The sequence below is a fragment of the Dermacentor albipictus genome, chromosome 1, assembly GCF_038994185.2.
Source record: "Dermacentor albipictus isolate Rhodes 1998 colony chromosome 1, USDA_Dalb.pri_finalv2, whole genome shotgun sequence".
Taxonomy (NCBI): domain Eukaryota; kingdom Metazoa; phylum Arthropoda; class Arachnida; order Ixodida; family Ixodidae; genus Dermacentor; species Dermacentor albipictus.
The window spans coordinates 311,801,329-311,814,628 of record NC_091821.1 but is presented as its reverse complement, the minus strand read 5'-3'; the positions used below and the strand labels follow the sequence as shown (position 1 = coordinate 311,814,628).

The following is a 13,300-nucleotide window of genomic DNA, read 5'->3' as shown; positions in this document are numbered from 1 at the left end:
AGGAGCTGGGACGATCTCAGTAGCAGATGGCACAGTGCATGAAGCATATCGATGTAGTATATTTGCAAATATGCAGCACATCGTGTTTTTCTCAGGTGCCTGGAATTCACACCTGACATCTTGTCTTTGGCGTGCGTGTGAACTGCCCTGTGGCTATGCACGTGCAACAATTTTAATGACTTGGAACAGGATTTTACTTCTCACCATTGCTGCTGCACTCTCATGGAGGAGGAACGATAAAATGTCTGTATGGGCACGTTGCAAGTGCTAGGCGGCGCCCTGTCTTTCCAACCCCTAGCGCCATCTGACGAATAGTTGCGCGAATGTGGTAGGATTACTCGCGGCGTCAGCAGCCCGCGCTGCGTGTTTGGCGTCCTGTCAAACGGTAGCGATGGCGCGAAACAGCGTGCCGATATTAATTTATCCGGGTTTCGGGAATTACAAGATCTTCATAGCTTTTTTCGTGAAAAGAATTTAGAGAAAGGAAGTCGTCTATTTGAAGTGGGGCACGTCTACGACGTGAGGGAAGTATTGAACTCGCACTGATCGGAAGTGACTGCTAGGTGTATTCCGCAAACGAAAAATAACGCACCAGCGAGATGCGTGAAGCTCAGCATAAGTTACTTCGTTATCTACGGCGTGGACGCATGAAATTGTAGGCGACATTGATTCTTGAAGATCAGCGACAGCAGACAAATCCTAGCGGGGAGCTGCGATTGCCGTGCTGGCATAGCAGGGAAGTGCAAGGACGCCGCGGTAGTTTCCCTGTACATACAGGATAGCAAATACGAATCCAAAACATCTCTTCCAAGAACATGGGGCGTACGAACGACTCGTAAGACCTACCCGAGGTATTCTAACGTTGCTCTCCCCAAACACAATAAAAGGGGAGGAGCTTACCAGTTGTGTTAGACTACGCTGGGAAAATATTTTCGCCTAAGTTACTGGAAGTGCGATACTTTTATGTTGCGATTTTCCAGTGCGTGCAAAGAAGGTTCCAATAGACCACACCGTCAAAAATTTTGGTGATCTCAACTGCCCCTTAGTTGATATGCTGGGCGCAGAAGGGAGGGGTTCCAGCTCAAACAGCTGCAACCCCTCCTCAAATCTCTCAGCAAGCCCTAGCACTCTTTGAATGGGAGAGGATTGGGAAAGAGTTCCACTGCTTTACTGCGGTACAGTGTGGAAACAAACTACTTTGTTTGCTGCATATCCTGGTACACACTGCAGGTGTCCCGTCATACGGTCGGCTTGGAAACCTGTAAAACTTTGTTTCTCGTGAGTTGGTGTACGTGCTGTTGCAGCACACTACGCAACAGCTCGTGTTGCACTTCGCCATTGCTCAGAAAAGGCAACAGCTACGCGCGAAACAATGCGCAGACAGGCTTTCCGAACGCAAGTGGGCCGATCGTATCCTGCCAGTTCCGCGCTTGCCGCCGCGAGGGGCGCCCTTGTAGGCGCGGGAACTACGTTCAGCATAGGCAACCTGCCTATGCTGAAATTTCAGTAAGTTTTTAAAAAAACTCACATGGTTTAAACAATTTTTATCCTCCTGAACGACTGTCATGGCCCGTGCATACCCTTGGGAGGTAAACTGCCATCCAGAATATTATTGTTACTCTTGCCATTCCTGTTTGTTCATATTTTTATTTGTGCATAATGTAGCCCTACAAAGGGTTATCACAGGAATGGGGTAAACACAAATATTTGCAAAATACTCATTCAACATAAAGACAATGTTAGCAGCTATCAATAGCAGCTACAAATTCCTTCATTGACAAAGACCTAACATCACCTGAGCAACATATTTCACCATCCGAATGCATGAGAAAAGAGGCTATGTTTAAATCTTTCAGTTCTGGCATAAATCGATACAATTTTCAGAGGGTGAAAATTTCTAGTCTTTAAAGGTTTTGGCAAAATTGATGTAGAGATAAGATGGTTGCCTGCTTGTTGCGAGTTTGCTTTGTTGATTTTCTCCATGGTATTCTTATTTGCTTTTGCTGCTGCCAGTGGTGTGCCATTAGTGTTCATGGCTTTCAGAAGTGCATTTATGTGGTTTTTAATAAAATATTAAAGCATATTGGCAAAATTTAATGGGATTATACTTCTAGCTTGGATGCTGGCAGTCTAATAGGAAATGTTTTCAGAAACTTGGCAGCTTATTCTATGTTTATGGTTTTTATTGCAAAAACGCATGACACAAGAGAAAGCACACAGGACACAGTGCTACTAACAACTAATGCTTTGTTGCACATGGTCACAGTATATATATATAGCACCATACAATAGAAGATGGGAAGGGAGTGTAACGTCACCACAACATCACTGACCACCTAACAGCATAACAAGCCACTGGTACCAGGACAAGAACAGTACGTCCTTCTCTGACAATGCGACAGAAGGGCAGCTCACGCAATCTTTCTTTCTGTTCATTTCAAACGCCTCTAGAAGTTCCCTTGTCACTTGATCAGAATGTCTGGCCATCACTCTAGTCTTTGTAAACAAAGGTTTGCAGCCGCAGTGCTTGCAGTGTGCCGTAAGATGACCACAGTTACTGCCAGTTTGTCAACATTGTTTGAGTGCTCTCGTAAGCGATCGTTAAGACATTCTTGCTTAGACATCCTAGCTAGTCAAGCTGATTTCAGTAAGGCTAGAATTACATTTCTAGATTTATGCTACATTGTGTGGTCCCCCTGACATCAGCTAAACACATCTACAACTTGGCTTACATTTAGAGGGGTCAGAGAGAGAACGAAATAAAAGTCGTTTTTAAAGGGTCCCTCACCAGGTCCGGCCAGTTTGAGCTGACAAGCACAGTGCATACAATGTGCGTCAACGATTATGTCTGCTAAGTGTTACATCCCTACGCGCCGCAGAAAGAGCTTAAATTTCAAACCAAATGCCGTTTGCTCTCCTCCTCGCGGGCGCTGCACTCCTAGCTGGAGAGTCGGCATCTGCAGCGTGGCAGTTTGGGCGAGTTGGTATGTCATGAATGTTTTAGGCTTGTGGCGCTCACTCTGTTTTTCCGTTCCCTTTGATTTCCCCTACCTCCTTACTCTTTTGCTCTTCCGAGCTGCGCTACAAGCCTAAAACAGTCGGCATCTGTCGCGCAAGTGCACCTACGTACATAGCAATGCTGTAATGTCGCTCATATTGACATGTGACTATGAGAATTATTCAAGGCAACATCAGTTATTTGTTTGATCTATTGCTTCAATAGACGAATTAAAGGTCAGAGAAATAATAAAGCATACAAACTGAATGTCTGTGTGCTTTAGTTTTACTTTGTAACGTAGCAAGAGGGATGTACTTCCGTTTTGTCTGCTTATTCCCACGTCATGCAGTCATGTGCGCAGGGAACGAAACCGTCATTTTCTACCATTTTCCAGTGTTGTGATCGTGCTCTTTCATGCTCTCATGCATACCTCAGTGCTCGTGATTGTGGCACTGACTTTTACTGCTAATCCGGTGTTCTTGTGCATAGTGAGAAATCGTCCGCCACATGAAATGAGACAAACGGAATAGCTCGCATACGAGACCGTCACCGGCAGTGCACCACTTAACAAAAACGTGTGAGAGAAAACAACAAAAAACAAGAAGCGATGCTCGTGACGTGATCCTTCACCACCAGTATGGAAGAACGCAGAGAGAGAATATTGCTTGCGGAGGCTAAAAGGGGCAAGTGGAGAGAGTGTCTATGTTGGCGGTGACGTTTGTCTCCCGAAATCATTGGTCTGCGCCACATCAGATATTTCTACCTGTGCTATTAATAAACTAATGTAAAAAAAGTAAAGCCAGTGATTGTTTTCTCAAGTTTGAATTTGTGTTTATCGCAATTTTCATGAAAGCTTTTGTCTCATTGTCGGAATTTTGCTTGAGTCAAGCTTTGGTCCTAGATTGCGCACACTCTTCAGTTGCGTGAGCTTGTGATCAAACCACAGTCTGCCACCCACCTTGCAGCTTTGGCCCCACTCACGGTCGAGGAATTCTTTCTTGAACCATCCATCGGCTCCCTCCATGGGAGGAACCTCTCTGTGTCAACGTCTCTGCTAGGCCTCCTACTCTCGAAGTTGGGTGTTAGCTTGCCTCTGCTGGTGCTTGACTTGGGTTGCCTTCTCTTGAAAGTGGGTGTTGGCTTGCCTCTACCGGCGCTTGGCTTGCAATTCCTGTTCTTGATCCTAGGCGGTAGCGGCTTCCCTTCACTGGTGCTTTGCTTGGGCTTCTCACTCTCGAGTCCTGGGATTTGTGACACGTCAGCGCTGCCAATCCTGTGCGAGCTCGTGGCGAGCGGAATCCATGGGGCAAACGGGCGTGCACTGGTGAAACACCACCTTCTCCTATACCCTTCTCCTCCCCCCCACCTTGGTACGCCCTCTGATCGGTCTGTTCCCATGCCGGTGGGGCCCCGCTTGTACCTCCAGCGCGCCCTCTGGCGGTGAGCTCTGAAACCTGCTTCCCTGCGTGACACCGGACACTGGATGGTGAAGGCTCGACTTAAAACAGCTCCACTGTTAAAAATTATTGCGGTGGAACATGCCTTAGAGGGCACCTAACAACTTGCCGTGTATAAGCAAAATTTCCTATGTGGTTTGGTGAGGGGCCCTTTAGAAAAATGTAAATTTAAAATGTAAATTTAAAATGTAAATTTAATAATTTTTAATGTAAATTTATAATTAAATTTTAATGTAAATGTAAATGTAAAATGTAAATTTAAAATGTAAATGTAAAATAGTGCATCACAAAAATGAGTCTGTCAGGTAAAGCATTTTTTCCCCCTTTAATTTCTGCAAGAGTGCATCATAATTTCTGCAGGGTAAAGTGTTTAATGTCTTGTTACTATGTTTTTAAATGGAGATTCCGAAGATCTTATTCAGTTTCCAGGGTTGTACCATTGTTTCCAGGCCCTACAGCTCCGCTGTTCTGGCTGTTGCTTGCCAGGAGGGAGTCCTTCTTTGGCAAGTAGAACCAACGTCTCTTATTGCCAGGTGAGTCCTTTCATCATCATAGTGTAATGAGTCATATGCTAGTCAGCCCCGAATGCTCAAATACTATTACACTGATGTGTGGGTAAATTGTTCTAGAACAGTATAACAGATACAGTGAGCATCGCTGCAGGTATGGCAGACACTTGTTAATTATACTTTTAGCTTGATTCGAACATGCTGGAAGGCCCTGGTGAGAAACCATGCATTGATCTGAAAAAAAAAGTTTAGTTTAAGTGCGAATGCGTACCACTAAGGTTAATTCGACCCTTATTGGCATCCCTTCATGTTTGCAGCTATTACTAAGGTTTGAAAACACAAGAAATTCAGCAGACTACGCTACTGTTTCCCTAGACATGAAGCTGTTTTACTTTACTTATCCTTCTATTCCGCCTTCGAGGCAGCGTTTAAACATGTTGGCGATCATCATCACATGGCGTTTGAGTCGCGCTTCAAGATCAAGAAGCAGAAAGACATTATAGATTATTTCAAGCAATAAAAAAAATATTTGAACTGGTTCATTTTGCCGCCATTTGTTAATTTGACCAAATCTGGTGGTTTCTCAATGGTTGAATTAACGGCTGTCAACCGTATTCAAACCCTGTGGTTCTCATAAATGTGCTGATGCACGTTAAAGAACTCCAGGTGGTCCGAATTTCCGGAGTCCCCCGAAACGGCATGCCTCATAATCATAAGATGGTTTGGGCATGTAAAACCCATAATTAAATTTTTTTGGTAACTGTGTTGACATTATCGATCCATTTCATTTTTCATTCTTTATTTTTTTGGTCATCCAGTATGCCTGCCAAGTGGTGAATAAGAGTAACGTTGGTGGCAGAGCAGTGCTCAAGCCAATGATGAAGGCTGGAAAGAATGGAAAAATGAGATCAAATGATAGAAAATATAGCCTGAGGGTCACATATTCAGAAAAGTTATTCCAGTATCCCGTTTGTTCTGGAACATAAAGATTAAAATTAAATTGGTGTTGTTAGAAAGTGCTACAGCCCTGAATAAATTAATTTTGCAGGTTAAAGCATATGTATGGTGGCATTCTGATGGGAGCAAAGTATGCTTGTTCACCAAGCTATGGGTGCATGTTAAAGAATGTCATATTATCAAAATAAACAGGGAGCTCTTCACTACTATGTTCCCCAGAGCCCTTGGGTTGTTTCAGGACATCAAACCTAATCAGCTGGTCTGTTGATCAGCTTGGCTTGGGTTTGAAAATGCCCTCTTAAAAAGGCATGAGTGATATGGCAAGATAAAAGGCTGATGATAGATTGGTGCAAATAATGCACCTATGTTGCTGTTCTTTGTTCTTTTCTGACAGGCCATCCGCAGCATATGCATCACTTCTTTCTCATGAGGGACACAATCCAGTCAGCAGCATTGCATGGCATCCTAAGGGAACACTCTTGGCTTCTGCTTCTGCAGCTGACTGCTCACTTCTTGTGAGTACTCAGTTCTTGTAACCTTTTCATGATTCCTAGTTTCTGTGGATGTTCAATGTGTCAGGTAGCACATTGTCAAGCGCGACATCTTTTGATTGCCTTCCCAGCTTGCAGCAGCTGCGTCCAGCTGACCTGATCCATCTGTATTCAAATGGAGACGGTGCAACAATTCTCGTGTAGTTAGATTAAGGGCACTATAAGGTGCTGAGAGGGTTAAATTTAATTTGTGGCCCTCCACTGTAGTGTCACTCATAGGCAATGTATAACTTTCAGGTATTGCACCCATATTTAGTTGCCTTCAAGCTATATAAATTCTGATAGAGATCATAAAGAAAGCTGATAATCACAAGCTCAAACTCGTTGCTGCCTTTGAGTCTTCTTCTTTTGTTTTAATTGAAAATCTAGCACTTTAAATCCCAGAAAAAACAGTGTCAAGCCTAACAGCATCCTAAATAGTTTAATATAAAGGCCAGACCACATGTACACAGACGCGCGCAAGCTCGTGTTTGCATGCCCACGCATGTGCAGACGGTGCGGCACATCTCGTATGCGTTGAAACATGGCGCGATCTCTGTGAACAACTCCTCTCTGTTATCACGCGCTTGGGCTGCCTCCCGTCAGCGCGCTTTGCTACGCAGCTACGGCACGGAGCATTTCTTTTTCAGCCATGACTGAGTGGCATCGTCTAGTGGTCGAATATAAACTAGTACGCGCAAGATGGCTGCTGTGGTACCACCACCTTAATTTGGAGATATTTTTTGTGGCTTCACTTGTCTTACTGATTCTTCACAGACTTCATTTTCATCGAGGCATTTGTTGAACAGTCTGTCTAGATCCCCTATTGATTCTCTCATAACTTCTGTACGAGTTTTGTCTTAACCAAACCTTCACTTACTTGATCTTGGGCAATTGAATTCGAATCTTGTTAATTCGAACTTGAAGGCCCTGAAAATTTGTTTGAATTAAACGGAGTTCAAATGAAAGGAAGCTCATTCAATAAAGCTTACTAAACTTGAGATCAGGCCAGGCACATGCTTGTCAATGCGTGCATGCTTGTGTCTGCGCACCCATGCATGCACAGACGGTGCACCACAGCTTCATGCACATAAAAAATGGCGCAAGTGCGAAGATCATCTCCTCTCCAATATCGGCACTAGGGCTGCCTCATGTCTCTACACTCCTTGGTACCCAGCTATGACATGGTATAATCAATTCTCAGTGAGACTGATTTATGTCATGCGAGAATGTGCTTTTTCTTTCCTTTTTGCGCTGACTTAGCAACTCTAAAGATAAAACAAGCACATCTAAAAAGTTGAAACATTCCATAACTTTATTTCTTTATTGTAACCCCAAGGTTTGCAAATTACAGAGGGGAGGGGACAAACAACAAAAATTTGCAAATCGAGAAGGTATACAATATGTACAATATGTACAAAAGCATAAAGTTAATAATGCAACACACATCATGCATTAAAAGATAACCAAGCAGTCAAGCAATGTCATACATATTCAATAAAAAAGATTTTAAAAGGAATGTATCCACAAAGGAAGTGACAATATGGGAGGTTATTCCACGTTATGCAGGTTTTTGGGTAGAAATCGCATGAGCATGTCACCGTGTTCCTGCAGTAAGCACCGCCAATAACTAAGTACGAAACAATGTCTCCCAAGGCATCTATGAGTGAGATAAGTGTGTGTGCTGGCATGCATCACTTCTAGATACAAACTGGCATTCTTTGCGAGGTGCGGCAGGTGTAAGGCTGTCAAATCGCGCATACCGGCAAGCGTACCTGTGGTCTGGCCTTTAGGTGGCGCAGGTACACCGAGCTAACACGAATTATGTATTCCAGAAGTGTGGCTTCAAGGCAGTGTGGCATGTGTTGTCCTGAAGCCACACTTTTAGGCAAAATTTACATATAACCTCCACTTCGACTTTACTGTTTAAGTTTTTGTTTTAGGTGTGGGTCATACTTATGAAAATATAGTACTTGCAACAAGAGACAGGTGCAGCAGGCTGTGCGTGGTCGGGTCAAAGGCACCACTACTGAGCTGGCATGCTGCTGTGGGCATGGTTTGCGGCATCGTATGTTCGAATTAATTGTCACAAACATTCATGCATTTGAATTACTCTACATTTTTGCACACTCATATATGTAATTTTGACAGGCCCACAGCATCAGTTCAAATAAACTGCAAGTTCAAATTAACAAGAATCTATTGTATTGCACCAGTTAAAATTCTCTTGCATCCTTTAAAATTTGCTAGTCTTATCTTCAGATCTTTCACTCTTTTCATTCCATATCTTATTTGATTGTCTCTTTCCATTTGTGCATGATGGCCACTCAGAGTTGGCAAAATTAGCTGTACGATATGTTACATATGTTACTTATAAACATGGTTTCCTAGAATTGCTTATTGCAATAAAAACTGCCGGTGATTTATTCTCACTGCCAGCTGCAAAAACTATGCCATATTTGTTGATAAATACAAGTGCAGCATTTTCATGTCAATCTCCCGCATTAAAATGCCTCTGATGCTGGCAGAGTTGCACTACATTGATTCTTCACTTGATTAAGTTGATTTTTGCCCATTGTCTCATGACCATAAGTGTAAAAACTAGTCTCTGATGAATGGTCTAACTTGAAGCAAAGGGCTCTCCTCATTTTACTTATGCCCTTTAAAATCACTAGTGCCATTTGCATTTGCAAATGCTGTGTCATTTCCTTCCTGTCAAGATCTGGAATGTTGCTATGGAAGAGTGCTTTCCATTGACACGTCTAGCTGGCGGAGGAGTCTCTCTTATTCGATGGTCGCCTGACGGTTCTCGACTCTTCGCTGCATCACCACAGAGTCTTTTCAGGTGAGAGTTTTGCTCCTTGTGTAGACAAGTGAATGACTCATGCTTTATTTTTTGCCATTTTGTTTATGCACTGCAAATCGAAACATGATCCCAGCCAAGTGTGTCTTGTCCAGTGCTGATGCGGCAACTACAGTGGCTGTGGCATTATGCTACTGACCACAAGGTTGAGGGTTTTATTCCAACCTGTTGCAACTGCATTCTATTGGAGATGAAATGCAAAAATGCGTGGGTGTAGTGAGCATCGGATGCTCTATAAAAAAACCTGAAGTGGTCGAAATCAGTGGTGTTTGTCTCACGGCTCCTGTGTTGCGTTGGAACTTCAAGCCTCAGGAATCAGTCAGTTTAATAATTTCACATACTATCAAGGTCTGAAGGTGTTACGGAAAGAGTAAAAAAAATTACAGTAAGCACATTAACAAATGGCATGGTGTACAGCAGTCCTAAAGTTGTGTCGGTGATGAGTGCGATTAAGCAAGAAAAGCTATTGCAGTCAACACTTGTCCTACAAATTAAGGAGTCGATGAAAGAATAAATCGGCTTCTGTGAGATGTACAAATGAAATGTCACTTTCGTTGGCTATACTTGGTTTACTCTCATGTGCAGTGGCATATGGCAGGATACTGACGTGGTATTTGGAAGTCATTGCAGTGGTAGCTGGTCGTAAAAGAGCTTTTGAAATGTTCACAAACATTTTTTATCATCACATAGAAAATTACTGTTTCATAAATGAAAACAGCTTTTTGAAACTTTCGGCACTTCTTTTTCTTCCGTAGTTCCTGCACTTTTCTTGCACAAGCAGTGACTATTCAAGATCATGACCAACTTATTGAATCTTTAGCCGACATACTTGTTTTGTTTAATAAGGTACCTTTTTATTTGTACTGTTTATAACAGACTTCCCTCTGTAGTGCCTACTTCTACCTGAGGCTAGCTGAAGTAATTAAATAAAGAAGAGTGACATTAAGGGGAGAGAGAGAATCAACTTTTATTGGGCCCTTAGTAAAAGTTGGTGCGTGCTGGCACCAGATGGGATGGAACCTACTTCTCAGGTCCCATATGCGTCCAGCAGTTCCTGGCCCCTTGCCGCCAGCGCGAGCTGGGTCAGTAGTTCGGGGCTGGACAACAAAGTCTCCCATCGCTCTGGGGGGTTGGGGCTAGGGAGGGTGGGGGGTAGTGCAGATGGTGGGGGGTTCTTGAGCTTAGTGCACTCTGCAACGATGTGTGCTAGAGTGCCTTTTGATCGTCTGCGAAACGGGCATGAAGTGTCATGCTCTGTTGGGAACATCTTGTGCAAGAGCACGGGATGCGCTAGCGACCCCGCTTGCGTGCGTCGCACGATCATTTGCTGCCTTCGGCTGAGTTTCGGATGCGGACAGGGAAGTCTACATCTGCCGCCTCTGTACATTTGGGTGATGTCTTTGTAATTTGTCACGGGGTAGCTCTGGCTTGTCTTGGCCCGGATTGACAGTTCTCGGGCATAGTGGTCGGCGAGTGCGTTGCCTTCCACTTGCGAGTGAGCCGGGACCCACACAAGCTCAACGGCCCGTCCCGGTGATTTGCGTTTGGTAAGGATTGCTAGTGCTGCGGGAGAGATGTTCCCCTTGCGGTAGCTTGCGTAGGCGGTCTTGGAGTCTGTGACCACAGTCCTCACTCCTGGTTGTGCGAGTGCGAGGGCCACAGCCACTTCTTCTGCTTCGGCTGTATTCGTCGTCCGTATCAACCCTGAAACAATTTTGACGATTTTGTATAAACGTACTGAGTCGTTAAAGTAGGTCCTTCTAATCTATAATTGACCCATCTACATGCTTTGTGTAAAGCGTGTAATTTGTTATGAGGTTTTCAAAATTTACTGCTCAGCGGAATTTTCAGCCACCCCTACCCATATGACGTAAATCACCCAATTGATGTCACTAGGGCGAGCTATCCGATTGGCTGCCCAGGGCATGTCATCAATAATTTTCCACCTTTATCGTGAAGAAATGATGTTCGTAATAGTTGGAATGTTAGGTAATTTGTTTCTTTAAAAAGAAAATAACAGAAAGAATGCACAAGAACAATTTCTTACTACACTTGCACTTCCGGCACACAGCAAGGCTTGTTTTACAACGTGCTCCGTCTTGACAAGAGCACCACGTTCAGTGTCGGTCTCTCTTTTCGTGAGCACCGTGAATCGACTTTGTTGCATTGTGGGCTGCAAGCGTAGAGACTGGCAATATGTCAAGCTGCAACATCGTGTCCCTCTGCAAGGCAGCAAACGAGCGGAGTGGCTGCAGTGCATCTGACTATCGCTATCCGATCGGCACCAGAATTTGCGCATTTGGGGCCGTCCCTCTATACTGGAGGATTTGTACCACAATAGCATTTTGTGAGTCTGGTATTTGGGTAAACGCAAGCGAGGGGACAGGGCCTGGCCGCTTGACCTTGCCGTTTCACGGGATGAGCCGAAGCGCAATCGTGAATGATCTGCACGGTGCAGCCACCTGGTGGCGCAGAACCAGTGAAGCCTGAGCTTAGCTCTGATCACTCGGCGAACAAGTTGAGGAGAAAATGCATGGCTATGGAGGAGGGTAACTTGTAATTGTCCGTACCTCTCTTAATATAAGATGTTTCACACAAGTTGTGGTGTGTATGATTAACTTTAGCTGTACCTTACGCATCTGCAAAATTTGTCCAAAGCGTTTCAGGGGCCCTTTAAATTAGGCTCTAATGAAGGATATAAACAATAGCTAAGTAAGCAAGCATTGGTAGTCATTGCCACTATTTTAGCAATGGTTATGACTTGCCGCTGTCTAATAATGTCAAGGCAAAAAAGGTGGAAGAAGTGGCCTAATTTATGTGACGTGAGATGTAGGAGGTCAGTTTAAAGGCAACACGTGTGGGTCTTCTTGTTCTTGTTCTTCTTTTTTTTTTACTTCCACTGATCTTAATGAAACTTGTATGTTTAGGGCACTTTCACCACCTGTGAGAAAGCTGAGAGTTGTCTTGTTTTTCTGCTGATTAATTTTGGAGACTAAATGTGCACTCCCAATTAGGGCCCTCAGATGGGTGGTTTCTACTGACCGCCTTGTGGCTGCTCACAGATTGTTGAAAACATAGGTGCCAGATGCTCTAGTAGTCTAGCATTTGTCACAGTATAAAATGAAGAAAGTTAAGAAACGGGAAAACTGCTGCTGTAGCCCAGTGGCTATGGCATTATGCTGCTGAACTTGAGGTCGCAAGTTCAAACCTGGCTGTGGTGGCCAAATTTTGATGGGTTTTGAATGCAAGAACACTGCTTTGGGTGAGTGTTAAATAACCTCGGGTGGTCAGAAATATTTCGCAGCCCCCCACTACAGTGTTCCTCAGAATTAGTCATGGCTTCAGCATGTGAAACTCCAAAATTTGATCTCTTTTAATGTGTCATCTTCTGTATCTCTTCTGTATTTGGTCCTCAAGGGACTGTTGGTACGACTGCTTTTCTTCACTTTCTTTTCGAGTGTTGTTTGCGAGGACTTGTTTTCTTCATGCGCTTTGTATGTGTTCTGTGTGAGCTTCTATGCAGAGTCTCTGTTGGCTGGTGACCATGTTCTCTCAGAAGAAGCCCATGTTCTTTCAGTAATATGGCACTGCTTCGTGATGCTTCAGGGTATGGGATACAAAGCAGTGGCAGTTTGACCGGTGGTCAACTCAGCAGGGCCGCTGCCAGACAGCCTGCTGGAGCCCCGACGGCCGATGGCTGCTGTGCAGCTTTGCTGGCAGACCCGCCCTCTACGCGCTGAGCTTTCCACCTCCGCCTGCAGCCTCTGTGGATGAGGATGAAGGCGAGACAAGTGCTTGGTCTCCGCACCCGGATACTGCCTTTGGGACAGGTCTACCTGTGGCTGACCTCAGTGAGGTGGACCTACCACTGCAGTCCGATGCTGTTGATGGAATCAGGTGCACAGTTTATGCTGCAGTCACTCTGCCTCGGCAGCACTTTATAAAAAATTCTGATGGTCAAGCAAGTTGAATAATGCCTCTCGGAA

At 44.3% G+C, this 13,300-nt stretch overlaps 2 protein-coding genes across 2 annotated transcripts in view; one reads left to right on the top strand and one right to left on the bottom strand.

Moving 5' to 3' along the window:
- LOC135905082 (aladin-like) overlaps positions 1-13,300 on the top strand; it is a 32,082-nt gene that overhangs the window by 9,951 nt on the left and 8,831 nt on the right. The window contains exons 7-10 of the mRNA XM_065436055.2: positions 4,905-4,988; positions 6,316-6,436; positions 9,172-9,296; positions 12,921-13,211. Coding sequence (XP_065292127.2) covers positions 4,905-4,988; positions 6,316-6,436; positions 9,172-9,296; positions 12,921-13,211 — 621 coding nt within the window. The remainder of the gene's footprint in view (positions 1-4,904; positions 4,989-6,315; positions 6,437-9,171; positions 9,297-12,920; positions 13,212-13,300) is intronic.
- Positions 10,286-13,300, bottom strand: part of AQP (aquaporin) — a 44,098-nt gene continuing 41,083 nt past the window's right edge. The window contains exon 7 of the transcript XR_010565316.2: positions 10,286-11,018. The gene's annotated coding sequence lies outside the window, so the exon portion shown is untranslated. The remainder of the gene's footprint in view (positions 11,019-13,300) is intronic.